At 45.8% G+C, this 27525-nt stretch overlaps 1 protein-coding gene across 3 annotated transcripts in view; it reads left to right on the top strand.

Annotated features, from left to right (window-relative positions):
- Nucleotides 1-27525, top strand: part of ZBTB46 (zinc finger and BTB domain containing 46) — a 127493-nt gene that overhangs the window by 29276 nt on the left and 70692 nt on the right. For all 3 annotated transcript variants that reach the window (XM_075011379.1, XM_075011377.1, XM_075011378.1), the window contains exon 4: nt 880-1849. In XM_075011379.1, the coding sequence (XP_074867480.1) occupies nt 913-1849 (937 nt within the window). In that variant the 5' untranslated portion in view covers nt 880-912. The remainder of the gene's footprint in view (nt 1-879; nt 1850-27525) is intronic.

Below are 27525 nucleotides of genomic sequence, written 5' to 3'. Positions count from 1 at the left end.
GCTGAAAAGAGCAGGAGGTGATTTAATTGGTTTAATGGCCTGGCTGGCAGTTAAATCAAGTCCTGCTCTTTCCTCTGTAGGCAAGGAGCCAGAGGCGGGGCAATGGCAGTGGAGCCTTTTAAAAATGGCGCCAGGAAAAAAGGTGGTGGAACACAGTTCCGCTGTGTTCTGCCAGGAAAAAAGCCCTGGCTATAGGATACTACTTGGTGGTTGCATCTATTCGCATGTTTTTGTTGCAACTTGAGTTGTTTTTTATCAAATCTTAAATAGTAAAAACTGACAGGTATTTTACTAGCACAGCTTTTCAGTACCACAGAGCTTGTCTATCACACTCTGATTGCACGTTAATTGGCAAAGTTGATTGCTGGTGTGTACTAAAGGTTCCCTAGTGTTCTTTGAAATAGTGCTGCATGAAGCAGTACTATTCTAAAGCACACTAGGGAACCTTGAGTGCACACCAGCAAGGTATTCATGTGGCAATTAATGCACAACAGGTTACAACATTTTGGAGACCACACCTTGTGCAGCTTGCATTATCCCACAGAGTAAACAAGCGCCCCTTGACAAGCTTTTTCACAGTAAGCTATAGTCAGTGGTACCTGTAAAATAATGTCTGAGACTTTTCTATTGGAGAGTTGAACTTCCGTTCTGATTTCTCATAATAACATGAATTATTTCACTACCAGCTTTATGGATCAGATTCATCACATAAGGAACACACACTGTGTGCTAGGAAATAATTTTTGTGTTCTGATAAGACAATCCTAGAAAATCATTTAATGTGTTGCAGTTTGAGTTCAGTTCACCAGTGCTATTGGCAAAATATTTTCTTATGATTGTTTTGCATTTTGAGTTAACACTTCTCCTTTCTTCCTCCAGAGCTTGTGGACAAGGAAACACGAAAATTCCCAAATGAATAACCGAAAGGAAGATATGGAGATTGCCTCCCATTACCGTCATCTGCTTCGTGAGCTCAATGAGCAGAGACAACATGGCATCCTCTGCGATGTTTGCATTATAGTGGAGGGGAAAATCTTTAAGGCTCACAAAAATGTTCTGCTTGGGAGCAGCCGCTACTTCAAGACTCTGTACTGCCAGGTACAGAAGACATCTGATCAGGCCACTGTTACTCACTTGGACATTGTAACTGCACAGGGCTTTAAAGCTATCATTGACTTCATGTATTCTGCACACTTAGCATTGACCAGCAGAAATGTCATTGAGGTGATGTCAGCTGCTAGCTATCTTCAGATGACTGATATTGTACAAGCCTGTCACAATTTCATAAAAGCAGCTCTTGACATAAGTATAAAGTCTGATGCCTCAGATGACCTTGTTGATTATGAAATTGGGACAGCTTCCAGCAGTAGCACAGATGCTTTGATTTCAGCAGTGGTGGCTGGTAGGAGCATTTCTCCATGGTTAGCTCGACGAACAAGTCCAGCGAACTCTTCTGGAGATTCAGCCATTGCTAGCTGTCATGAAGGAGGGAGCAGCTATGGTAAAGAAGATCAGGAACCAAAAACAGACAGCCACGATGAAGTTTCATCCCAGTCTCTTTGGTCCAGTGACATGGGCTATGGGTCTTTGCGTATCAAAGAGGAGCAAATTTCACCGTCTCATTATGGAGGGAATGAATTGCATTCTGCCAAGGATAGTGCAATACAGAATGCTTTCTCAGAACAAGGAGCGGGGGATGGCTGGCAACCCACAGGACGCAGAAAGAATAGAAAAAATAAAGAAACTGTGCGCCATATTACACAGCAAGTAGAGACTGATAGCAGAGCAAGCTCTCCAGTGCCATTGTTTTTGCCTGCCTCAGGATGGCCATACAACAGTCGTGACCCAGGTAAGAGATTTTTTTTTTCTATTGATTTTCAGCAATAAGAAGTTCTTGTAAAGAAGATATAGGCAATATTTTGCTTATGCCATTCACGGAAATAAAAATATGATGATCTTCTGGGATTGATTATGGAATATAGAACCTTATGTTGTTAGGTCATTTATCCCAACTTATGTCTGCTTCACAGAGAACAGATGTTAGTCATCTCATAAATTTATGAATGAAATAGTGGTTTAAGTTTGGTTCTTGCTGTACAGCTGTCTAAGCTGTCCTTGTTCCCATTCTTACTAGCAGTATTGGTAAGGTAAAGGATTGAAACTTGCCCACCTGCTAGTGTAATTGTTTCAGGTCAGGGTTGAGGAGTACTGGTTGTGTAGCGGAAGTAGTCTTTTAATTGTTACTGCATACGATCAAATCTTTGAAACTTAGACTGTTTTTAACTTTGCCTGTGTGGTGCCTACATGGGCCCCATTTTTAAGTGAACCTTGGGTTGAGGGAGCGGGGGTTGGAGACTGTTAAAGGCTGGGGGTAGTTTGGGGCCATGAGTGGGAGGGAGGGTTAAATCTTGCAGGCGGCTCCTGTGGAGGAGGTGGTGGCTGGCTGCAGCAGAGTTGCCTTGCGGGGAGGGTGCAGCGGCCAGGGAGGTTTGGAAGGGGACTGGGTGGGGGTGTGTGCAGGGAGCTGTGAGCTGGGGGAGTGTTGGGACCGGGCAGGACAGGGCAGGGCGGGGGGATGTGCGGGGAGTTGCTGCAGGGGGAGTGTTGGGATTGGGCTGGGCGGGACTGAGGATCTTCCTGCACCTCAGCCAGGGACCCCACAGGAGGCTCAGCTCCAGCTGCAGGTCTCCCCATGCCCCGGCCAGGGACCCCGACACGGGCTCAACTCCAGCTGTGGGTCTCCCTGCGCCACAGCCAGGGACCCCACAGCTGGCTCAGCTCCGACTGTGGGTCTCCCCGCACCCCGGCTGGGGACCCTGTGGCCAGGTCGTGTGAGTGGGGAAAGTTCACTTGGATAGTGAACAGTAGTAAGTATATGCATCCCTCATTTTAGCAAGTACTTGTAAGTACAGTACTCATTAAACGAGGGATGAGTATCTTTTGTTTAAAACAAAAAACAAACCAAAAAAACCCTATAATTTTTGGAAAAAATTCTGCATAGTTGATATTACATGAAGTTAAAGGGCAGTATTAATGAAGCACTTGAATGATAAATGGCATGGAAAATCAAATTAGATGGAATGGGTCTAGAACAGTTTGCAAAGACTTTGGATTTATTTTGTTGTGTGCAGCAACAGGCTTCCATATAATTTTCATCATCCTTCTTGGTTGATGAAAAAAACCTAAACAATTTAAATTTAAAACCAGTAATGCCAAATGACCTACTGATAATATTGGCTTATAATGAAGTTTGGATTTATAGTTCTCAAATATCAGGTTGTTTCTTGAATTAAAGCCTGTTGTTCCCAGTTAAGTGCCTATGATGCTGTTTTAGCATAAGTGTTTCTGGCTTGCATGCCAGTTTCTGGCTTGCATGCCATCCCATAAAAACCACTCAAGCATTTATATTATCCACAGTGTGGACATTTTTCGACTGGTTTATAGAGTAAAATACAAGTAAGCTAGAATAACTGCAAAAATTGAATTGCAAGGCTAATTTCAGAGAGATATTCAAGGATTGTTTTAAAAGTACAGTTGTCTTAAAACATATGTCGGAGATGTTCAGTGTATAATACCAGAATTTCTGCTGTTAGAATTAGTAGAGTCTATGTTAAGGTACTGAACACGATTAACTTGAAAATGGCCACAAACACTCCACCCCACCCAAAAGATTTCCGGCAGTGATTCAGTGCAGTCCTCAACCATCTCCTTCTATGGACCCTATCATAGTTTAGGCTGGCCTTAAATCTACATTTTTGTGTTTTAACACACAGACCCTAATTACTAGACATTTTTAAAAATTTAATCTTTAAAGTAACCTGGAAAGATTCCATTAGTGCCAGTAAATCAGAAACAGAAACTAATTAGAAACATTTATTGTTCAGTGTCCAATGAAGTGAAATGACAGACGTAAATAAACAGGGGTAATACCAGCACACATAGGGACCTACATACATCTGGCTGCTGCTCTGCCTGTATTCAGAGCCATAGTGTTCACGATCTTGCCAAAGATGGGAGGTATCTGAAGGCTGGCCAGCCCATAGTATCCCCACTTGAGCCAGATGGAGAAATAATCAGAGACAGAATTCTCCTCTCTTAATTGTTGCAGAGTGGTGTTGCCCTTTTGCAGCATATGCACAACCTCAACACAAGACAGTCACCACAAGAATGAGCTTAAATTAAATGCTGCTTGGAATATGTCTGAAGAGCGCTCAGAGATCCACTATAGTGCTAGAATCAATCTCTAAAAGCATTTCAAGCAACTGAAAGACAGTTTTTTCCCTCTGTTTTGCACCTTGTGTTTTTGCTTCCTGTTTCTGGTTACAGTTTAATCATCCATACTTAGGACTGTTGCCAGTTGCAAATTTCCTTCCTGTGCCTAAATCTGCAGGTACATTGGATGAAATCTAAATAGGCTATTCCTTTGAGTTCTCTTCTCTGTTCCAGTGGGTGGAGATAGGAAAAAAAATCAATGTTTAATTGACCACTTCTATCAGTAAAGGGGCTTTCTGCCTCAAATTAATATTTCCTGTCTCCAGTAGGTGGAAGCAACCCTCTTACTAGCTACTAAATCTAATAAGATACTAGGCTTCAGAGCTGATATTAGGTTAGTCACCAGTGTTTTTTAGTTTCTTTAAATAAATAGGTAATCAGGAAGCTAATGTCCCAAAATATTTTGCACACCTTGCAAATCTGCGATAGGTTCCAGCCCTGGAGAACTGGTCATCTAAACAGGCAAAAACAACAGTTGATAGCACGTGTGTGTCATATGCAAGCAAGGTGTTAGATTGTTCAGCATGTTTTGTTACCATCACCTTTTAACAAATTTCAGCCCCCTCTTAACGAAGAATGTGATAGGGTCCGCCATTATGAAAACCTGTTCAAACAGTTGCTAACTATTCTTGGTCCTCTTAACCAGTCTGGCAGTGGCTTTACCCCTTCAGTCCATAGCCAAGGGGAAAAAGTACTACAGGTTGAACCTCTCTAATCTGGAAAATCTCTTGTCCAGCAAACTCCATAATCCAGCATGATTTCACTTAGCCAGATGACTACTTATCATGGGCGTGGCCAAGTTTCCCATGGTCCCACAAAATTTGTTTACAGCTGACAGTTCTGTCTCTCTGTTCTGTGCTGTTCAGCTGTAATTTACCCCTAAATGTCTTCTAAGAGTCCAGAAAACAGTGGAAGTGTTGGTAATACACTGGAAAGTATTGACCTCCCATCATCCAGCATTAGTCGGGTCCCGAGGATGCCGAATGAGAGAGGTTCAACCAATATCTCCGTACTGAGAGAATTTGCACCTGACACACAATAGTAGTGTGTATGTGTGTTTAAAACTTGCTCTTTTGAGGCACCCTCTTTCCTTCATTCTGTTGAAACCTGATTGGAGGCATTGTGAAAAATCCGATTTGTAGATAACTATAAGACAAAGATTTAGTGCAGACTTTCTGGCAACCCAAAATGATTCCCTAACGGTCATTGCAGGGGAAATGTTGGTCTCTTGATCCTGGAATTATGCAATATGAGCATTTGTTCTCCCCTAGAATTTTCTCTAGACCCTATGTAAAAAAGAATCATGACTTTGGAGTGGGGAAGAGAGTACTACAGGTTTCCATTGTCATTGCAAACTCCCTGTAATTAACTGGTAATTTCTGAGAGTTGGGTATCTTAGAGTTGCTGGGTTAGCAAAGAAAGAAAATTAATTTAATATTCTTTCTTGTTTGGATATGGAGATAACCAGTGTTAACCTAGAATCCCCTCCTGGTTTTTGCCAAAACAATCATGTATTAAAACATTTTGTTGCTGTTACGGAGTTGATTGTATACTGTTCTTGTCTGAAATTCTTTGTTAGTGTACACAACTAAACTATAAAGAAGTTACCAGTCCCTAAGGGTAGTGGTGATTATTTCAGTGGCAAATAATTATTTCTCAGGAAAGACATCGCATATTAAAAGGGCATTGCATATTACAAAGTAGGCTGTATTTAAACCCACTAGAGTGGAGTCAAAAAACCCAGAAATATTCAGACTCTTGGTGGAAAGGCTAAGAAAACGATCCCTGGATTTGTTGACTCCCTATCCCAGATGTAAGAGAGATATTGCATTGCTTCCCTGAATTCCCCTGCTCTGCAGGACACTTATTATACAGTAGGCTCTCAACATTAGTGAGGGTTCCATGTTCAGAACCCTCACAAATGTTGATTTTTCACGAATACTGAAGGTATCCAGGGCTCCAGGGGAAGCGGCAGCGGCCGGCGCTCTTGCCCGGGGCCCTGGGGGAAGCGTCCACTTGTAAATAATTGAATTAACTGAACATTAAGTTCACAAATCATGAGACCCTACTGTATAAATAAAGCAAAGTGAGTCTGATAATATTGAATTGGTCACAGGCACCATAGTACGTGGAGACCATAGAAATAGCAGATGGGGAAAGGGAGTCTTATTGTATGCCATGAGCTCTGGAGCCAGTTTCTCGAGGACAGAATGCAGAAGTAGGGTTTGCAAAAGAATCTGGACTAAACTGAGATTTTAGATTTGCTGAAAATGTAACATGCTTCATAATGAGAATCAGGTAAGATGCAGTTAACAATAAAGGGTTATCAGGGAGGGTGTGGGGCCATTACTGGATGAGGGAGGTAACCTGGTGACATGTGGGAAAGGCTGAAGTACTCAATGCTTTTTTTTGCCTCGGTCTTCAAGGATAAGGTCAGCTCCCCTACTATGACATGGGGCAATGCAGTATGGGAAAGAGATGGGCAGCCCTTGGTGGGGAAAGAATGGGCTAAGAGCTATTTAGAAAGGCCAGATGCACACAATTCCACAGATCTGGATTTAATGCATCCAAGAGTACTGATGGAATTGGCAGATGATAATGGCCAAAGGCTCTGCAATGGCTTTTGAAATCTCATGGAGATCAGGAGGAGGTCCTGGATGATTGGAAAAAGGCAAAAGTAGTGCCCATCTTTAAAAAAAGGAAAAGACGACAATCCAGGGAACTATAGACCAGTCAGCTGTACCTCAGTCGTCAGGGGAAAAATCTTGGAGGGAGATCCTCAACGAATCCATTTTGAAGCATTTGGAAGAGGGGGAAAGAGATGAAGAGTAGTCAACATGGATTCACCAAGGGCAAGTCATGCCTAATCAATCTGATTAGCTTCTATGATGAGGTAACTGGCTCTGTGGACATGGGGAAGTCAATGGATGTGAAATACCTTGACTTTAGCAAAGCTTTTGATATCCCACAACATTCTTGCCGATAAGTTAAGGAAATATGGATTGGATACATGGACTGTAAGATAGATAGAAAGCTGCCTTGATGGATGGGCCCAACAGGTAGTGGTCAGTGACTCAGTGTCTGGTTGGTGGTCGGTTTCAAGTGGAGTGCCCCAAGGATCAGTTCTAGGGCCAGTACTCTTCCACATCTTTATTAATGACCTGGATAAGGGGATGGATTACACCCTCAGCAAATTTGCAAACGACACTAAGCTAGAGAGTCAAGTATATACATTGGAGGGTAGGGATAGGGTCCAGAGTGACCTCGACAATTGGAGGATTGGTACAAAAGAAATTTAATGAGGTTCGACAAGGAGAGCTACGTAGTCCTGCACTTGGGACAGAAGAATCCCAAGCACTGTTACAGGCTGGGGACCAGCTGGCTAAGTAGCAGTGCAGCAGAAAAGAACCTTTGGATTACAGTGGATGAGAGACTGGATATGAATCAATAGCGTGCCCTTGTAGCCAAGGAGGCTGACTGCCTATTGGGGTTCATTAAGAGAAGCATTTCCAGCAGATCTAGAGAAGTTATTCCCCTTTACTTGGCACTGGTGAGGCCACATCTGGAGTATTGTGTCCAGTTCTGGGCCTCCCCCAGTTTAGAAAAGATGTGGATGCGTTGGAGAGGGTTCCAGTGGACAGCAACAAAAATGATTAAAGGGTTGGAGTGCATGACCTATGAGGAGGGGCTGAGAGATTTGGGCTTATTTAGTTTAGTTGGATATTAGGAAAAACTATTTCACCAGGAGGGTGGTGAAGCACTAAAATGCATTACCCAGAGGGGTAGTGGAATCTCCATCCCTAGAGGTTTTTAATTCCTGGTTTGACATAGTCATGGCTGGATGATTTAGTTGGGGTTGATCCTGCTTTAAGCAGGGGGCTGGTCTAGATGACCTTCTGGGGTCCATTTCAGCCCTAGAATTCTTAATTGTACAAAATGTTTGTGCATCCCATCTCATTGGAGATCTCTGGTGGTGTCCTGGGTTGAGATTGATTCTAGCTTGGTGGTGTAGGTTAAGGCAACTATGCGGTCCAGTTTGCACGTTTCCTGTGGACACAATATTTCACTGAAAGGGTCTTCTATGCAGATTAATCTGCATTTCTCTTCTGTGCTTTTGCTGTGTTCCTTTTCCAGTGCTCTTTGGATTACCACAAAGTGTGTTGCCAGTCTGCTTTCCTCTTTCCTCACATCTGGGATAAATGTTTTCTTTCATGTTCCTTTGAGATGCCTTTCAATCTACCCTTCCTTTCTTTCAGTCTGAGGAGAAAAGAAATATACAATTTGCTCTGGGTTTATTTTTTATTTTTTAATTTTTTAATTTTTTGCATCTTTGCACCAAAAGCTTAAAATAATTTTTTATACTATTAACAGTGTCATGTAGCAGAAAATAAGGCTTTTTCAAACTAAAATTGAGCACATTCATTTGTCAAGATACAGCTTGTGGAACTTACAAACAAGTTTTAGCATCTAGTATGTGTAATTCCTGTATTTTGAAGGAGGGACTCATTTGTTGTGTTAATCTCATAGGGGTTTAAAGGCAAAGAGCTGCCTTTTGTGGCCAAATAAATTTACCAAAACTGAGTCATAGTTCCAAGGTGAAGTTCAGAGCATGAGCTTTCATGAGTGAACTCACTTCTTCAGATGCTCACGAAAGCTCATGCTCTAAACTTTTCTGTTAGTCTATAAGGTGCCACAGGACCCTTCGTTGCTCTACAGATCCAGACTAACACGGCTACCCCTCTGATGGTTCCAAGGTGTACTTTTTGCTTTTTATGTAATATTACATTTGCCTTAAAATTACTGGGACCAAAGAAACTCCAACACTCTCCATTCAAAACACTTTTTGCTTTGAAACATCTACTGTTGCCAGTGATGTGCACGACTCATTCACCTAGTTGATGATTCCACTCAGTCCTGCTGCCTACTGTTTGAGAACTCTGCTGTGGCTCTTCATAAAGATTGGAGAAAAGTGGTGGCTATAGGCATTTTCCTGTTGGGTTTAGTCTCCGGGAAGAAATTATATCTACTATAGTTTTTCCTGGCCACATCTACACTATAGCAATCTTTCGAAAGATGATCTTCTGGAAGATCTTTCGAAAGTGTGTGTCCACACACAAAAAAGTGGATTGAAAGATCAATCCACTCCTTCCATAGAGAGCGTCCACACACACCCTGCTCTTTCAAAAGAACCAGGCGGGGATTGAAGAATCTGGCGCCAGGAGGACTGCTCTTTTGGAAAAAGGTCCTGTGGAGTGTCTACACATGCTTTTTTTTTTTTTTTTTTTTTCCCCCTAAAGAAGCTTTCAAAAGGAGGCGCTCTTCCTGATCCAGGAGTGGAAGAGGGACTTCCAGAAGAAGAGCCACATTCTTTGTATTTTGGATTTAAAGAGTGCATTTTGTTTGTGGACGCTCTGCATGTTCTTCTGAAAAAGGGCGTGATTTTTCGAAAGAACTTGGTAGTGCAGAGGCGGTCTCTGTGAATAGCAGTTCTTAATGCTTACCAATGTTCTGTCCCAAACAAATGGGTATTTTTGAATGAAGTACTGAGATTTTTTTTTGTTAATACCAATTCTAATGTTGGGCGAGTAAGGTGTTTCTCTTCAACATACTAGAACTGAATCCCCACCAGGAATACAAAGTAAGAATGCTAAGTGATGTGGATTAGTTTGTAAAATTGAACAAGATTAAAAGCAAGAGAGAACCTGTAGTCCCTTCATCCTCTAATAGTTTTATTCAATATTGAACTCTCTATTGATAAAGCATCAGCTTCACTATGAATAGACGGTGCCTGCAGGCTACCAGAGCAGTGCTAGAACTTTGAGAGTTTGTTCAAATGTCAAAATGTCAGTGGACTATTTCCATTTTTACATAAACTGAAAAGAGAAACCCTGGGGAAAAATTAGTTTTAATTCATTTTAAGGTATTATGGTAGTATTCCCTAAACTAAGACAAACTTGTTTTGAAAGTAAGTGTTCAGTTGCATTTCAGCAGGGAGTGGAATGAATAATTGTGAAATATTCCCTGAAACTTTGTTCAGAGCTTGAGTTTTTTTCTAAAACATATTCAAAAGAAATATTTCATTATCAAGCTAACAAAGAAAATTAGTGTAGCCCTGCTGTGCAAAACTATTACTGAAAATAGATGCCAAATATATTTGCCTAAAATATTTTATAATTAGAAAGGAGAATAATGTATAAACTTTCTTATTTTGCACATCACCTTGAATACTCCTTAAAGATATTTTAAGATCGCTCTGTCCACTCTACTTGGGTGCGTCTACACTAGGAACTAACTTGAAAGCTAACTTCGAAAACAAGCCCTACATCGAAGTAGCCAGCAGAGAGTCTACACACATTTTCCCTTACTTCAAAGTTAACTTAGAAGTAGGGAGCATAACTTCGAAGTACTTACTCCATTCCTGGGAATGGAGTGGTGCCCTACTTTGAAGTTTAACTTCCAAGTAGAGTGTGTGTAGACGCTCTGCTTCGAAATTACTTACTTTGAAGTAAGCAACTTTATAGTTATTTTTGTAGGGTAGACACAGCTTTTCTGTTTCCTTAGCAATGTTTTGGGTTCTGTTCCATGACAGAAGAATGGAGAGTAGTCTGGCTGAACTGAAGACTAAAACTTGAATATTTGTGGTAGTACACGAGGCTCTTGAATAATACCTCTGAAAATTAAAATACTTTATAACATGGTGCAACCTTGTTCTGTACTCTGCTTAGTTTCCTAGTCTGCAACATTTTCTCAATACGTTTTGGCTTGCAAGAGTGTCTTTCCACAAATTGATTTTGCCTTTGCTATCCTGACGGACAGGTTTGCCTTGGTTACAAGGCTAGCTATGCCTCTGTCACTTTTATCGTTTACATGAACCCCATCAAGAGTTTACGTCTCCTGCTGGGTTGGAATCCACAATTTTTGCCCGCGTAAATAGCTGTTTTCCACTACTGGTGCCTTTTTTTTTTTTAAATTCGAGAAAGTGGAGAAAGCTACTTGGCTGTTTTAGATTTGATTTTGACAAATAAATATGAACTGGTTGAGAAAATGAAAGTGGAAGGCAGCTTCAGTGAAAGTGATCTTGAAATGATGGAGTTCATTATTCGAGTAAATGGTACAGGGGAGAACAGCAAAATAAAGACAACAGATTTCAAGAAGACAGACTTCAGAAAACTCAGGGATTTGGTAGAGATTTGTGTCCCATGGGATCTAAAAAGGAAAAACAACTGAAAGCAGTTGGTGGTTTTTCAAAAACACAAATTATTAAGGGCACAAGAGCAAATTATTCCACTGCATAGAAGGATAGAAAGTATGGCTTAGAGACCTTACTGGCTTAATGAGAAGATCTTGAATGATCTAAAAATTTTAAGAGTCTTTGTAAAACATGAAGAATAAGTCAGATTACGATGGAGGAATATAAACAACACAAGTACGTAGGGGCAAAATTAGAAAGGCCAAGGCACAAAATGAGTTCAAACTATCTAGAGACACAAAAGGTAACCAGAAAATATTCTACAAATACATTAGAAGCAAGAGAAAGGCAAAGGAGAGGGTAGGCCTGTCCCTCCATTATGAGGGAAAAACAATAACAGAAAATGGCGGAGGTGCTTCCTGACTGCTTTGTTTCAGTTTTCAACAAGAAGATTGGTGGTAATGGGATACCTACCATAGTGAATACAATAAAAATGGGATAGGTTCAGAAGCTAAAATGGAGAGAGAACAAGTTTAAAAATTACTTCGTCACCAGAACTTGATTAAATGCATCCTAGAATACTCTGGCTGACTGAGGAGATGTCTGAGCCATTAGCTATTGTCTTTGAAAAGTCCTGGAGTATAGGGGAGACTATAGAAGGCTGGAAAAGGGCAAATATAGTGCCCATCTATGGAAAGGAGAGATAAGGACAATCCAGGAAACTACAGATCAGTCAGCTTAATTTCTGTAACTTGAAGGATAATGAAGTAAATATTTAAATAATCCATTTCTAAATATCTTTGAGGTGATAGGTAAATAGCATCGATTTGTTAAGAACAAACCTCAACCTATTAGCTTTCTTTGACAGGATAACAAGCCTTGTAGATGGGGGAAGCAGTAGACGTGGTGTATCTGGACTTCAGTAAGGCATTTGATATAGTTTAGTATGACCTCATTACCAAACTAAGGAAATTCAGCCTAGTTCAGGAGTGGGAAATAATTTTTAATGGGGGGAGCACTAAGATTTTGGTAAGTGGTCAAGGCTGCACTTTTCTATGGCAAGGGTGTGGGGTATAGAAAGGAGATATGTCCTGTGTAGGGGGAGTGCAGAGGGTTTGGGTGGTGACCTCGGGCAGGGAGTTTGGGCATGGGAAGTGGGTGAGGTACCAGATGCAGGCTGTGACTGGGAGGAACTTACCTACCTGGTGCCTTGCCAGCAGCCAAGCACAACCCTCCAGCAGGCTCCCTGCCTGCTACAGCTCCTGACTACTCAAGTAGCAGGCTGCTGAGTCCATGTGCCTGTCTGTCCCCTTTAGAGCGGGAAGGACTTAGCATGCTGCCTCTGTCCCCAGCACATTCCTTACTGGCCAGTGGCAGCAGTGAGGATTGTGCTGGGGGCAGTGCACTAAGTCTCCCACCATCCCCCTGCAAGCACTGTGCAGCACCCAGAGGTCCAAACTGTCAGCTTCTTTGAGTGGTCTGGGGTTGTGGCTGTCAGGAAGCCTGGCTGAGGGTTCTGGCAGGCTATGGGCTGGATCTGAAGCCTTGATGGGCCAAATTTGGCCCATCCCTGACCTAGATGGAGCCACTTACTATAATGTAAGTGTCTAATTGATTGTTCCCAGAGACCAGTAATCATTGGTTCACAGACTTGCTGGGAGGGCATAACAAGAGAGACTCTTCAGGAATGAGTTCTGGACCAGTTCTGTACACGATTTAGATGATGGCGTAGAAAGTACATTTTAAAAAGCTTGCTGATGATTCCAAGCTTGGAGGAGTTACAAGTGTTTTGGAGGATAGGATTATAATTCACAATGATATGGACAAACTAGAGAAATGGTCTGAGGTAAATAGGATGAAATTTGATAATACAAATACAAAGTATTGTTTAAAGAGGAGCAATATTTTGTACACATACAAACTGGGAAATGACTGCCTCAGAAGGAATACCGCAGGGAAGGAATCTAGGTATCATAGTGTACTACAAGAAAAAGTTGGGCCTCAACTGGAGTATGATGTTTAGTTCTGGGCACCACATTTCATGAAAGACGTGGACAAATTGGAAAAAGTCCAGCAAACAGCCACAAAAATGATAAAAGGTCTAGAAACCATAACCAGGGAGGGAAGATGGGAAGAAGTAGACTTGTTTAGCCTGGAGAAGGGAGGACTGGCAGAGGACATAAAAGGTTGTTACAAGGAGGTGGGAGAAAAAATTTTCTCCTTATCAGAGGTTAAGTCAAGAAGCAATGGGCTTAAATTGCAGCAAAGGACATTTAGGTTGTACATTAGGAAAAACCACCTGTCAGGGTTGTTAATCACTGAAATAAATTTCCTGAGGGGCTTATGGAATCTCTGTCATTGGGGACTTTTTATGAGCAGGTTAGACAAACACCTGACACACATGGACTAAATCTGGGGGACTGGACTTTGACTTCTTGAGGTTCCTTTCAGTCCTATTATTCTGTAATTACAGAGCAGCTCAAATACGGGGAGCAATTGTATTTTCACACACAGAATCATAGAAAGATTGGGCTGGGAGCGATCTCAGGAGATCACCACCTAGTCCAGGGGTGGAGAGCCACTGGCCTGCAGTGTGGCCTGGATCTGGCTCCTGAGGCTTGGAGGCTCTGGGCTTCACTCCCCAGCAGCTGGCTCATGGTGGGGTGGGGGTGGGGGGTGTACAGCCCCAAGCCTCATGGGCTCAAGTCAGGCAATCTGGGGCTGGATCCGGCCCCTAGGCTCCACTGTGGGATTAGGGGTTAGGGGTCAGGAAGCAGCTCCGCATGGTGCTGCTGCTGGTTGCCATTCTCCCAGCTGTTAAAAGTGTGTGGGGGGCAGGGAGGGGAGAGCAACAGTGCTGTGTGGAGGCTTTATCCCACCACTCTGATTGGCCTTAATTCTGGAGGGCGGTGTCTGGGAGTGGTGTGGGTGAGAGGGACAGAGCTATGTGCATCCTGGGGTGCTGCACAGGAACTCTGCATCCTCTTCACCCAGTCCCCGCACTCCTAGACTGCTCCTGCATCCTCCCTCCTGCCTGGGCCTCACACCCTCTAGACAGCTCCCGTGCCGTCCCTCCCACCCAGGCCCTGCAGCACCATCCCATACTGAACCCCTCATTTTTGGCTCCACCTCAAAGACTATGGGGGCCCACTCCTGGCCTCTCTAGGCTTTGGGTTTGGTATGCGAATGGAATGTGTTGAGTGACTCCTTTATGATTTTAGTCAGAGACCACATCAATGAGTAGGGCTTTTTTGTTTGGTGTGGGGGTTTGTTTGCTTCTCACTTGCATGACCCCTGATTGATTTTTTTTTTTTTTCCTCTGAGTACGTTCCAACCCATCTCCCTACATGGAGAAATGATTAAATAAACTTAAACCATCCTTCCATCTCCAATGATGGAATGCCGCAGCCTCCCTTAGAAGCCTGTTTCAGTGCTTAACTATATTTAGAATTAAAAAGTTGTTCTTAATATTAAATGTCATGTGCTGCGAGTTAAGATATTTATGGCTTTTCATGCTCTTGGTAGCCATGAGGAACAATTCTGGCCTTTATAACAACCTTTTACATATTTAAGGAAGTCTTCCACTCTAGACCAAACACAACCAGTTCTTTCCATCTTTCCTCAGATACCATGGGTGTTTTGTGTTTTTTTTCCCCTGATGTTCTCTTGGGCTGGGGTGTCTCAAACTAGGGATGAGGGCAACTTAGGGAGTTGTGAGGTTACTACATGGGGGAATCACAAGTTGTCAGCCTCCACCCAAGCCCTGCTTTGCTTCCAGCATTTGTGAAGACACAGCATTTAACGTATAAGGCGAGATTGCACTGACACTTGCAATGTAAAAGGGGTCAGCAGTACAAAAATGCGAGAACTAAAGCACTAAACTCTTTCCAGTTTCTTACAGGGTGGCATTCAAAACTGGAGTACTTCTCATTTCTAGTGCCAATTAAAGCAGAACAATTACCTCCTGTGTCTTACATACAACATGCCTATTAAAACATCTTGTGACACTAGTCTTTTTCACTACAGGACCACATTGTTGACTTTCATTCAATTTGCAATCCATTGAAACAGCCGGATCCTTTTCTGCAGTACTGCTGCCTAGCTAGTTATTCACCATTTTGTATTTGTGTATTTGATCTTTTCTCCTCCTCAATTCATTACTTTACACTTGTCTTTATTGATTTTCATCTTGTTGATTTCAGACCAGTTCTCCAGTTTCTCAAGATCACTCAATTATGCTCCCAACAATGCTTTCATCTGCAGGTTTTACAGGTGTACAATCTATTCCATCAGCCAACGTTAATGGAAATATTTAATAGGATCTGACACAAGATAGATCCCCATCAGACTTCTCTTGACGTCCTCAGAGTTGGACAGAAAACCATTGATGACTACTGAGTACATATTTTCAGCCAATTGCACATTCATTTTATAGGAATTTAATCTAGACGTTATCTCCTTAATCTGCTTGTGAGAATGTCATGTAATTTTAATAAAGGCATTTAACAGTCCATGATTCTCATTGTATATTGGAATTACATGATCTGCACATATACTTTAAACATACTGTAAATTATATGTCAGACACACAAGTCTCTTTCCACTACTGCAAAATTAAATTCAGGAAAAAATACTGACCTGTGACAAACCAAAAGTAAGACTCCATGTGAAAGACTACAGATGTTTTTTGACAAATTAGAAAACTTCCTTTAATGCCCTCACAGGACAGAAATCATTTAAATGCAGATTTAACAGATTAAAAGATAATGCATAAAAATGTAAGGATAGTTTACCCTCTTTTGATATGACATGCTATCATTCTGAAATATATTGTTAACCTTTCCAGCTACAAACTCAGCCCAGCAGAAGTCTCTCTTATCCCGGGGTCTGTCTTTCTGCCCCAGTTCCTCCACAAACTTAATATGATTCTGTGGTGACTTCAAAGCCACCTTTCACTGTCTCCGTCTGAAGGAATTCTTCCAACATACCTATGAACATCTGTCTGACTTGCTCAACCCTCCCCACCGACACCAAAAGAAGAAGAACTCCATGTAGACTCCCCCTGACAGCCATAGTGAAAGTCAGGATTTCTACATTCAATACTTTTGCAACCAAGCACAGACTGACATTATATGCAAACACCACCAAATGAGAGACAATCTCAGCAATGCTGAACGCTAGCTGTCCAGTCTCAACAATAACCCAGACATTATAATCAAGCCATCTGACAAAGGGGATGCTGTTGTCATCATGATTAAGTCAGACTACGAATAGGAGGCAGCCAGATAACTCTTCAACACCATATTTACAGACCTCTCTCCTCTGATCCCTCTTGGGAATTCCAAAAGAAAATACAACTATTTATGGTACTACCTGCTTCTGCTCAGGACCTTATTCGCTCAGACACACCATGGCTACGTCTACACGTGCACGCTACATCGAAATAGTCTATTTCGATGAATAACGTCTACACGTCCTCCAGGGCTGGCAACGTTGACGTTGAACTTCGACGTTGGGCAGCACCACATCGAAATAGGCGCTGCGAGGGAACGTCTACACAACAAAGTAGCACACATCGAAATAAGGGTGCCAGGAACAGCTGCAGACAGGGTCACAGGGCGGACTCAACAGCAAGCTGCTCCCTTAAAGGGCCCCTCCCAGACACAGTTGCACTAAACAACACAAGATCTACAGAGCCGACAACTGGCTGCAGACCCTGTGCATGCAGCATGGATCCCCAGCTGCAGCAGCAGCAGCCAGAAGCCCTGGGCTAAGGGCTGCTGCACACGGTGACCATAGAGCCCCGCAGGGGCTGGAGAGAGCGTCTCTCAACCCCTCAGCTGCTGGCCGCCATGGCAGACCCCGCTATTTCGATGTTGCGGGATGCGGATCGTCTACACGTGCCCTACTTTGACGTTGAACGTCGAAGTAGGGCGCTATTCCCATCCCCTCATGGGGTTAGCGACTTCGATGTCTCTCCGCCTAACGTCGATTTCAACTTTGAAATAGCACCCAACACGTGTAGCCGTGACGGGCGCTATTTCGAAGTTGGCACCGCTACTTCGAAGTAGCGTGCATGTGTAGACACGGCCCATCTGACCCCAACCTGCATTATTCTATTTACTTCCCAAAATCCACAAATGTGGAAACTCCAGACTCCCTATCATTTTGGGTATTGGCACCCTTACTGCCAGACTATGCAGTTATGTAGAGTCCCTCCTCAAACCCTACGCCACCAACACTCCCAGCTATCTCTGAGATACCACTGACTTCCTCAGGAAATTACAAAACATCAGAAAACTTCCTGATAACGACAACCTTGCCACTATGGATGTAGAAACTCTCTACACTAATATTCCACATGAAGATGGACTACAGGAAATCAGCAATACCATCCATGATATTACCACAGGTAATGTGGTGTCTGACCTCTGTAACTTTGTTCTCACCCACAATTATTTCTGATTTGGGGACAATTTATACCTCCAGATTAGTGGCACTGCTATGGGCTGACTTGGAAATATGATTCCTCAGCTCTCGTCCCCTATTCCTCCTCCTTTACTTACGATACATGGATATCTTTATCAGTCGGACCCGTGGTAGAGAGACTCCAGAAGAATTCCACAGAGACGTTAACAATCTGCACCTCACCATCAACTTATGCCTTGGCCATTCCACACGAGAGAGACATTTCCTACACACTACAGTACAAATCACTGATGGCCTCATCAATGCCACTCTGTACCAGAAACCTACTGACCGCTGCACTTACCTACATGCTTCTAGCTTCCATCCTGCATATACGACATGATCCATTGTTTACAGTCAAGCCCTGAGATACAATCACATCTGCTCTGATCCTACTGACAGAGACTGAAAACTGCGAGATCTCTACCAAACATTCCTAAACCTGAATTACCCACTGGGAGAAATAAAAAAAAACAAAACAAATCAATGGGGCCAGGAGTATACCCAGAAACCAACTATTCCAGGATAGGACCAAAAAAGCCAATAACAGAACACCACTTATCATTACCTACATCCCCCAACTCAAACTACAGCAGTGCATCGTTTATGATAGGCTGTAGGTCTTTTAATGATGATGCCACACTCCAGAAGATACTAGTTGACAGGCATGTTCTTTCCTATAGACAGCATCCCAAACTTATGAAGATTCTCACTAGCAACCACAGGCTGTACCACAATAATACTGATCCTGGAACTTTTCCTTGCAACAAGCCCCATTGCCAACTTTTGTCCACCATCACTGGACCTAACCACATTAATTACAGAATCACAGGCACGTTCTCCTGTTCCTCAACTAACAGAAGCAACCCTGCTCCTTCTGCCACCACACCAGGCTCTGTGATCTCCTGGACCATATTGCTCAGGAGAAAGGGTAAGTGGGAGGAGAGGGCAGAATGGGTGTGGGGACATGTGCCAACAGTGCCCACATGCCATGTATATAGGACAGACTGCAAACACTCTTCAACAAAGAATGAATGGGCATAGAACAGACATCAAAAAAACTCCAAATACACAAACCTGTCAGCTAGCACTTTAATAGAGTGGGCCATGTTGTTAAAGACCTGAAAGTGTGTGTTCTACTTAAAAAGGGACTTTAACAACTGTCTACAGAGGGAGTGCTCAGAACTAACATTCAAATTCAGCAAGTTGAGACGTGGTTTGAACAGGGACAGCAATTACCTGACCCATTTTAAGAACTCTTTGACATACTTCAATGTTTTATCTAACTCTTAACTCTTCCCCTGCCCCAACCACTGCTGTCCCTCTGCTCTTTTGATTTGCCAACCTTTATAACAATTTTTCTGATTTGTCAACTTTGATGATAATTTTGGACCTCTGTGCTTTATATATTGAGTCTGTTCTGGTATGGCTGTGGTCTGAAGAAATGGGTCTGTCCCACGAAACCTCATCACTTAATAAATTGTTTTATTAAAGTGCCACATGACTGCTTTTTTGTTTTGATAGAATACAAACTAACATGGCTATCTCTCTGTCACTGCAAATACTAGTGTATTACTGCAGTGTTTATTTCCACGATTGTTAAATATTAATTTCTAAACATTTTAGACAGTGTCCTATAATTAGGGCTGTCCTGAGAGGGGCCTAAGGCAACCTCCCCACACCCATTCTGCCCTCTTCTCCCACTTACCCTTTCTCCTGAGCAATATGGTCCAGGAGATCACAGGGCCTGGTATGGTGGCAGAAGGAACAGGGTTGCTTCCCTGCTGGCAACCTGCTCTGCCTTGTCCCACTGCCCTCTGTGGGGTGGAGTGCTCTTCTTCCTATCACTGCAGAGAAGCCGCATGTAGTGGGGCTGGGAGTATGGTGGGGCAAGGTGCTCGAGGCTGCTCAATGCCTGCTGCCCACATGGTTCTGGGGGGAGGAATCTCCTACTCCTGTGCCAGGTCCAGTAATCCAGTAAAGTTTTTTCACACAGTGCGCAGTCAACCTGTGGAACTCCTTGCCAGAGGAGGCTGTGAAGGCGAAGACCTATAAGAGAGCTCAAAGAAGAGCTACGTAAATTCATGGAGGTTAGGTCCATAAAAGGCTATTAACGGGGGGCGGGGGGTAGAAATGATGTCCCTGGCCCCTGTTTGTCAAAGGCTGGGGATGGATGGCAGGAGACAGGTTGCTTGATCATTGTCTTCAGTCCACCCTCTCTGGGGTACCTGGCACTGACCAACTGTTGGTAGTTGGGATTCTGGGCTAAATGGACCTTTGGTCTGAGCCAGTAATGGCCATTCTTACGTTGTGTTCTGAATCCCCTCGGTCCTTTCCATCCATAAGGTGGTTTGGGGGCCCTGGGGTAGCTGCCCCAAAGTGCAGGACATGGGATGGCCTCCCCGATTCATCCTATGGACGGGATGGATCTGCTTATAAGTGTCTCGGTTTCTCTTTATTTTTGTATCGGGCCACACAAAGCTATGATGAGACATAAATATTAAGATTCAATGACAGTTGCACTGGGGCTAATGGCCTCACTGAATTATCATCATATTTGAGCATGTTAAGATTTTAAAAGAATTATTTTTTGCAAGAAGAGAACAGTCAAAGCTTTATTATCCAGCATCCCTGGGGAACTCTGGCTGGGGAGCTGGCCTGCTTTGCCAGCCCTGGCTGGTCATCTGGCCTAGTGGCATACTGGTTAAGCAAATTTGCTGGTTCTCTGGATGCTGGATAATTGAGCTTTTGCTGTAGTAACTTCACTATACTTTTAGATCCAGATTTTTTTTTTTTTTTCAAATTGCGGACCACTGAATTTAAAGAAGAGTGTACTCCCACATATCGTGCATATATGCAAAATTCCCCCTTTAAGTAAACAAGTAGAGAGCAGCATACAAGGGTATGTAGCTCACAATGTAGGAGAAAAATACTTGAGCAGTCTGAATATTTGACTTAAATTTTTAATAATTCTCCATTCAATATTCAAAAAAGGTTAAAAATAAGAGGTCTGAATTAAACTATTAAAATTAGAATTCTTAAAAAGTTGGATAAATATAGGTTAAGGAATGGGATAGCTTCAACTCAAGATGCAAATACGTTAAGTTTTCAATAAAGACTTAAAGGAGAAGTGCTCTCTGATCTGTGGAGTTAAAGCAGATTAGCGGAAAGATGGCTGTTATTATAGGGAGGAGGAGGATAACTTTGGAGCCTGGGGAAAAAGGAATGCAGGGTGGGAAAGGGAAACAGACAGATCTTTGAGCTAAAACTGGCCTAGGGTGGAGCCATTTTAAAGCAAGGGTGTTGCCAGGGAATAAAGCTTTTTTGAGAGAGACTTTAAAATAACCTGTCCTAACCGTTTAATAATGGAGACTTGAAACTGCTATTCCTTTTTTTAATCTCATTAATTTCATACATTTTATAACCGTAATTAAATGATGTATCTGAAATCTTCATTGAACATTCTGCTGACAAATACAGGATAGTCTGTTTTGCTGAAACTAGCGGCTACTTAAAGCCGATTTCCTTGTATATATTAAAATTATACATTTAAAAGGGAAATTATGCCGCAAGAATTTAAAAATCTGTGCATTTTCCTAATCCAGTGGAATGCAGAACATAAACTAAGCCAATATAGACCCCAAGAAAAAGAATTCTAGTGGACATATTAGAACACTAACACCGTAATCCCTACAGATGTGGCTTTAAAGAGAACCTGGCTCTCCAGTGACAGAACTGAATGTGTGTCACCCCTCCCATTAGGCGTCACAAAATGCAGAATTGCTTCACAAATTGATTCGGCATTTTCCAAAACGCCTGTAACTACTATCAAGGTAGCCATAAATCACTTGTATCATAATCCTGGTTTATTGGTAAATTTCCAGTCTGTTTTTGCTTAACTTTTTTTGAAGTGGCATGTTGTTTAAAGTTCACACTGGACTGAAACTATTAATTTACTTTTCAATATAGATCCAAAAGAATTCTGTTGCCTTCCTAAAAGTCTTAACCTTTAACTTTCCCAAGAACCACCTTTTAGCTATAATTGTGTCTGTCCTAGTTAAAACATGTGATTTTTCACAAACTAGCCGCGTCTACACGAGCCGGCTACTTCAAAGTAGCCGCGCCAACTTCGAAATAGCGCCTGCCACGTCTACACATGGCGAGCGCTATTTCGAAGTTGAAATCGACATAAGGCGGCGAGACGTTGAAGTTGCTGTCCCCATCAGGAGATGGGAATAGCGCCCTACTTCGACGTTGAACATCGAAGTAGCGCACGTGTAGCCGATCCGCATCCCGCAACATCAAAAGAGCAGGGTCTGCCATGGCGGCCATCAGCTGAGGGGTTGAGAGACGCTTTTTCCAGCCCCTGAGCTCTATGGTCGCCACGTGCAGCGGCCCCTTAAAGCTCCCCGCCCCCTGCGTTCCTGTGCAGGAAGCTGAGAGCGCGTGCAGGCGGCAGCACTGACATGCAGCCAGCCTGCACGCCTCCCTGCAGCCCCAAGCCACCACCCCCGCTGCAATGGCCACCCACCAGCCCCTGAAGCACCCCCAGGGCACCCCCCCCCAAGGGGAGCCAGGGCTCCTGGGGAGCCAGCCAGCCTGAGAAAAGGCAGCAGGGCCCCTCCTGGACGGAGGCCGAGATCCGGGACCTGCTGGCGCTCTGGGGCAAGGAGGAGGTGCCCCAGGTAATGGGGAGCAAGAGGCGGAACGCGGATGCGTTCGCTCGGTTGGCTGAGGGCCTGGCTGCTCGGGGTCACCCTGCCCGCACTCCTGACCACATCAGGAGTAAGGTTAAGGAGCTGCGGCAGGTTTACGCCCGGGCCCGGGATGCAGCCAGCCGATCTGGGGCTGCCCCCGCCACTTGCCCCTTTTACAGGGCGCTCAGGGCCATCCTGGGCCCCTGGTACACCTCCTCCCCACCGGCTAATCTTGACACCTCGGCTGATGAGCCCCAGCAGGCCCCGGAGTCCGCCCTGGAGGCAAGCCCTGCACCCCAGGAGCCCCCCCCAGGAGCCCACCCCTGGGATGCCGGAGGAGGAGGAGGAGGAGGAGGGCGAATCCTCCTTCAGCAACGGAGGGCTCCACATTGCCATGCCATCCTGGAGCTCCAGCAGGGCGTCCGCCCTGAGGTTGTCCCCTGACCGGGGGAGCGGACCATCAGGTATGTACCCTCCCTGGTGCGCACCCCCGGGGTTAAGGGGCGGGGACAAGAGACGTGACCAGGGCCCTCCACATGCCCAGATGACCAAGGCCCCAAGGACAGCAGTGGCATGTCCCTCAGAAGAGTGCATCAGACCCTGCCCCCCAGCAGGTTACTGCCATGCCCCATCCTTGAGGACGAAGGGAGCAGAACCTAGGGTCCCCCAGGGGGGAGGGGGTGGGACACCCATCATCATCAGCAGCAGCATCTCCCGGGGGCGGGGATGGGGAACCAGTAGCAGAGGTGTGGGGGGACAAGGGCCACGGCTCGGGGCCCACACTAACGGCTGTCTCCACTCTTCTTCCCCCCCCCGCCCCCCCCCAGTGTTCCGCAGCTGCACCATCGGAGGGCCCGGAGAGCGCCGGCGAGGTCTCAGTGGTCCCAGAGAGCCCACCGGGGCCATTGCTGCAGGCCAGCCCCTCGGCAGAGCAATGACCAGCCCCGGGACGGGGCCAACGGCGGAGCCACCACCCGAGGATGGCCATGGACCCCCAGCTGCTTGCGACCCTCCAGCGTCAGCTGGAGGTGTCGGAGTGGCACCTGCGGGTTTAGGAGCGGGGGCTGGAGCTCCAGGAGCGAGCGCTGGCCTGGCGCCAGGAGGCATGGGAGGCCTTCATGTGCACAATCGAGCGCATAGCAGAATATCTGGCCCCCCCATGCTGTGCCGACCGCTGTCCCACCGCCGTCCGCCACCCTGGGGCCTTCCGCCGAGGGGGACCTGGGGCCTGCTGACACCCGCTGGCCATACCTGCCGGTTTTCCTGGCCCCCACCCAGCCTTGACCAGGGCTCAGGCCGAGGCGAGGGTCGCGCCCTCCAACCCCAGGTGCTGAACAGTAGAGGGGTGCGGGGCCCAGGATGTGCCCCCTCCCTCCCCCTTTGTACATATCCCCCATCATATTTTTGTGTATATAGTTTGTGTTAGACCCCTGTTGTTTTATGGTACCTGGCCCCCCCCATGTAAATAGTTCCCCCCTTTTGTTCTTGATATATATATATAGTTAGTATTATAATATAAGAGAATTCACTGTTTTTGGTTTCAAAAACAACAGGTCCATTTTTATTTGCAAGAAAAGTGGGTGGGTTTGTGCTCTTGGGTGCTCTCTGGTGTGGGCGTGGCGGCAGGGAGTGCTGTGGAGGATGGGGGGGTGCAGTGGGGGGCCTGCCAGCGTTCACCCCACGGCCTGGTCGAAATGGGCCCGCAGGGCCTCCTGGACCCGGATCCCTTCGGGGTCCACCTGGCGACTGGGGGCAGCAGGTGGCTGCACGTCTGCCCTGCCAGCCTCCACAGCCCAGCCCTGGAAGAATGCCACCCCCTTGCTCTCGACCAGGTTGTGGAGTGCGCTGCACGTGCCCACAACCTGGGGGATGTTGGTGGGGCCTGCATCCAATCGGGTGAGGAGACACCTCCAGCGCCCTTTGAGGCGGCCAAAAGTGCGCTCAACCACCTGGCGCGCATGGTTCAAGTGCGTGTTGAAGCGCTCCTGGATGGCTGAGAGATGGCTCATGTAACGGTGCATGAGCCAGGGCCGGAGGGGGTACGCTGCGTCTGCGACGATGCAAAGGGGCATGGTGGTGTCCCCCACAGGGATCTCCCACTGGGGGATGTAGGTTCCCACCTCCAGCCGGCGGCACAGGCCCGAATTCCTGAACACCCGGGCGTCATGGGTGCTGCCAGGCCACCCAATGTAAATGTCCAGGAATCGGCCCCGGTTGTCCACCAAGGCCTGGAGGACCACCAAATGGTATCCCTTCCTGTTCAGGAAACGTCCTCCGCTGTGTTCCAGAGCACGGGTGGGGATATGGGTCCCATCCAGAGCCCCAAAGCAATTTGGGAAGCCCAGGCTGGCAAACCCCGCGATGGCAGCATCCGGGTCCCCAAGCCATACGAGGCTGTGGAGGAGCAGGATGTTGATGGCGCGGACGATCTGCAGGGGAAGGACATGGGAGAGCACCAGTGAGGGGTGTGCAGGGTGTGTCTGGCCCTCCCCCCCCCGGGTCCTCTTACCTCCATGAGGACAACCCCGACAGTGGCCTTGCCCACGCCAAACTGCTGCCCCATGGATCTGTAGCTGTCTGGAGTGGCCAGCTTCCAGACAGTGATGCCGACCCATTTCTCGACCGTGAGGGCACGCCGCATGGCGGTGTCCTGGTGCCTCAGTGCGGGGGTGAGCCACTGGCAGAGCTCCAGGAACGTCTGCTGGCTCATGCGAAAGTTCTGGAGCCAGCGGTCGTTGTCCCACTCGCCGAGCACCAGCCGCTCCCACCAGTCGGTGCTCGTGGCGTAGCTCCCCAGCCAGCGGCATGTGCGGCGGGGGGAGGTCGGAGGGCAGCAAGGTCTGGGGCTGCTTCCTCCTCCCCTGGGGGCAGCTCCTCTTCTGCGAATAGAAGGTGGTCAGCTGCCTCCTGCATAGCATTGAGCAGGGCAAGCACCGCTCCTGCAGGGGCGGGTGGGTGGACCTCTGGCGGCGGCGGCGGCTGCTGCTGCTGCTGGGGTCCATACTGCCTCGACGGGGTGTGCGTGCCTGTGGCTGTGCAGACCGCGTGCTGTGCAGGCTGAGTGTGTCTGGGAGGGGCCCTTTAAGGGAGCGGCTAGCTGTTGCCCCGGAAGTGCTAGTCCGCCCTGTGACCCTGTCTGCAGCTGTTCCTGGCACCCTTATTTCGATGTGTGCCACTTTGGTGTGTAGACGCTCCCCTGCAGTGCCTACTTCAATGTGGTGCTGCCCAATGTCGACGTTGAACATCGACGGCACCAGCCCTGGAGGACGTGTAGACGCTATTCATCGAAATAAGCTATTTCGATGTAGCATACACATGGGCTACGTCTACACGTGCACGCTACATCAAAATAGTCTATTTCGATGAATAACGTCTACACGTCCTCCAGGGCTGGCAACGTCGATGTTCAACTTCGACGTTGGGCAGCACCACATCGAAATAGGCGCTGCGAGGGAACGTCTACACGCCAAAGTAGCACACATCGAAATAAGGGTGCCAGGAACAGCTGCAGACAGGGTCACAGGGCGGACTGAACAGCAAGCCACTCCCTTAAAGGGCCCCTCCCAGACACAGTTGCACTAAACAACACAAGTTCCACAGAGCCGACAACTGGTTGCAGACCCTGTGCGTGCAGCATGGATCCGCAGCTGCAGCAGCCAGAAGCCCTGGGCTAAGGGCTGCTGCACACGGTGACCATAGAGCCCGGCAGGGGCTGGAGAGAGAGCGTCTCTCAACCCCTCAGCTGATGGCCGCCATGGCGGACCCTGCTATTTCGATGTTGCGGGACGCGGATCATCTACACGTGCCCTACTTCGACGTTCAACTTCGAAGTAGGGCGCTATTCCCATGCCCTCATGGGGTTAGCGACTTCGACGTCTCGCCGCCTAACATCAATTTCAACTTTGAAGTAGCGCCCAACATGTGTAGCCGTGACGGGCGCTATTTCGAAGTTGGCGCCGCTACTTCGAAGTAGCGTGCACGTGTAGACACGGCCATGTAGACGTAGCTACTGAGTGTAAAAACAGTTTAAAACATAGTCTAAATTATGAATTAGTTCAAATCTACTTAAAAGCAATATTTGGGCTTAAATTTTATAGTTTAAAATATTCCAGGTAAACTCAAATTTTTCACTGAACAGTTTTTTAATTCATTAATGTTGCAATATGTAGACACTAATATTCAGTTTTCTATTTAACTCTGGAACTCAAAAAAGGGGTGCGGTTGCAGCTTCACCCCTCTCCATTTATGCTGAGCATTGTTGTAGATACATGTCTTCGACCAATTGTTGTTTGTCTCTCTTCTCCACCTGTGTGCAAAGACAGTGCTAAACAAAAATATCGTAGCTATATGGCTACCAAATAGTGGATCTACGAAAGGAAGTATATAAGCCTGCGTCGTCCGTTAGAAGTGCAAAAATCTCAAACTATTACAGATTTTACTGAAAACTCTAATAAAAAGCCTGTTGTCCATCTTATTAGACAGTGTCCTTTGACATTCAGTGTACAGATTACTGTATTAAGTAGACCTTAATGATGCACCATCTATAACATATTTGCCCAGATTTGAGCTGCTCTCTGATGTGTTAGTAAGGGGGATCAGCTTATCCTTTTAGGCGCTGAAGTACTTGGTGTTTAAGTAATCTGTCCTGAAATATTCATCTCTGTATTCAGATAATAGTCTTTAACAACTTAAGTTCTGCCAGACCATGATTTCCCAAACTGCGGTCCAGTCCCCCCATTATTCCCCCCCCCCACACACCTGAAGAAAGATCCAGCCCTTGCTTCTGGCTCTCAGCCCCTGCCATTTTATGTGGGTGACCCGGTGCAGCCGCTATAAAAAGCAGGCAGCCAGCAGAGACCCACGTGGAGCTGGCTGCCTGTTGCAAATGAGTGAGTGTGG

The sequence above is a fragment of the Carettochelys insculpta genome, chromosome 17 (genome assembly GCF_033958435.1).
Source record: "Carettochelys insculpta isolate YL-2023 chromosome 17, ASM3395843v1, whole genome shotgun sequence".
In the NCBI taxonomy this organism is placed as follows: Eukaryota; Metazoa; Chordata; order Testudines; family Carettochelyidae; genus Carettochelys; species Carettochelys insculpta.
This window is presented reverse-complemented; position numbering and strand designations above follow the sequence as displayed.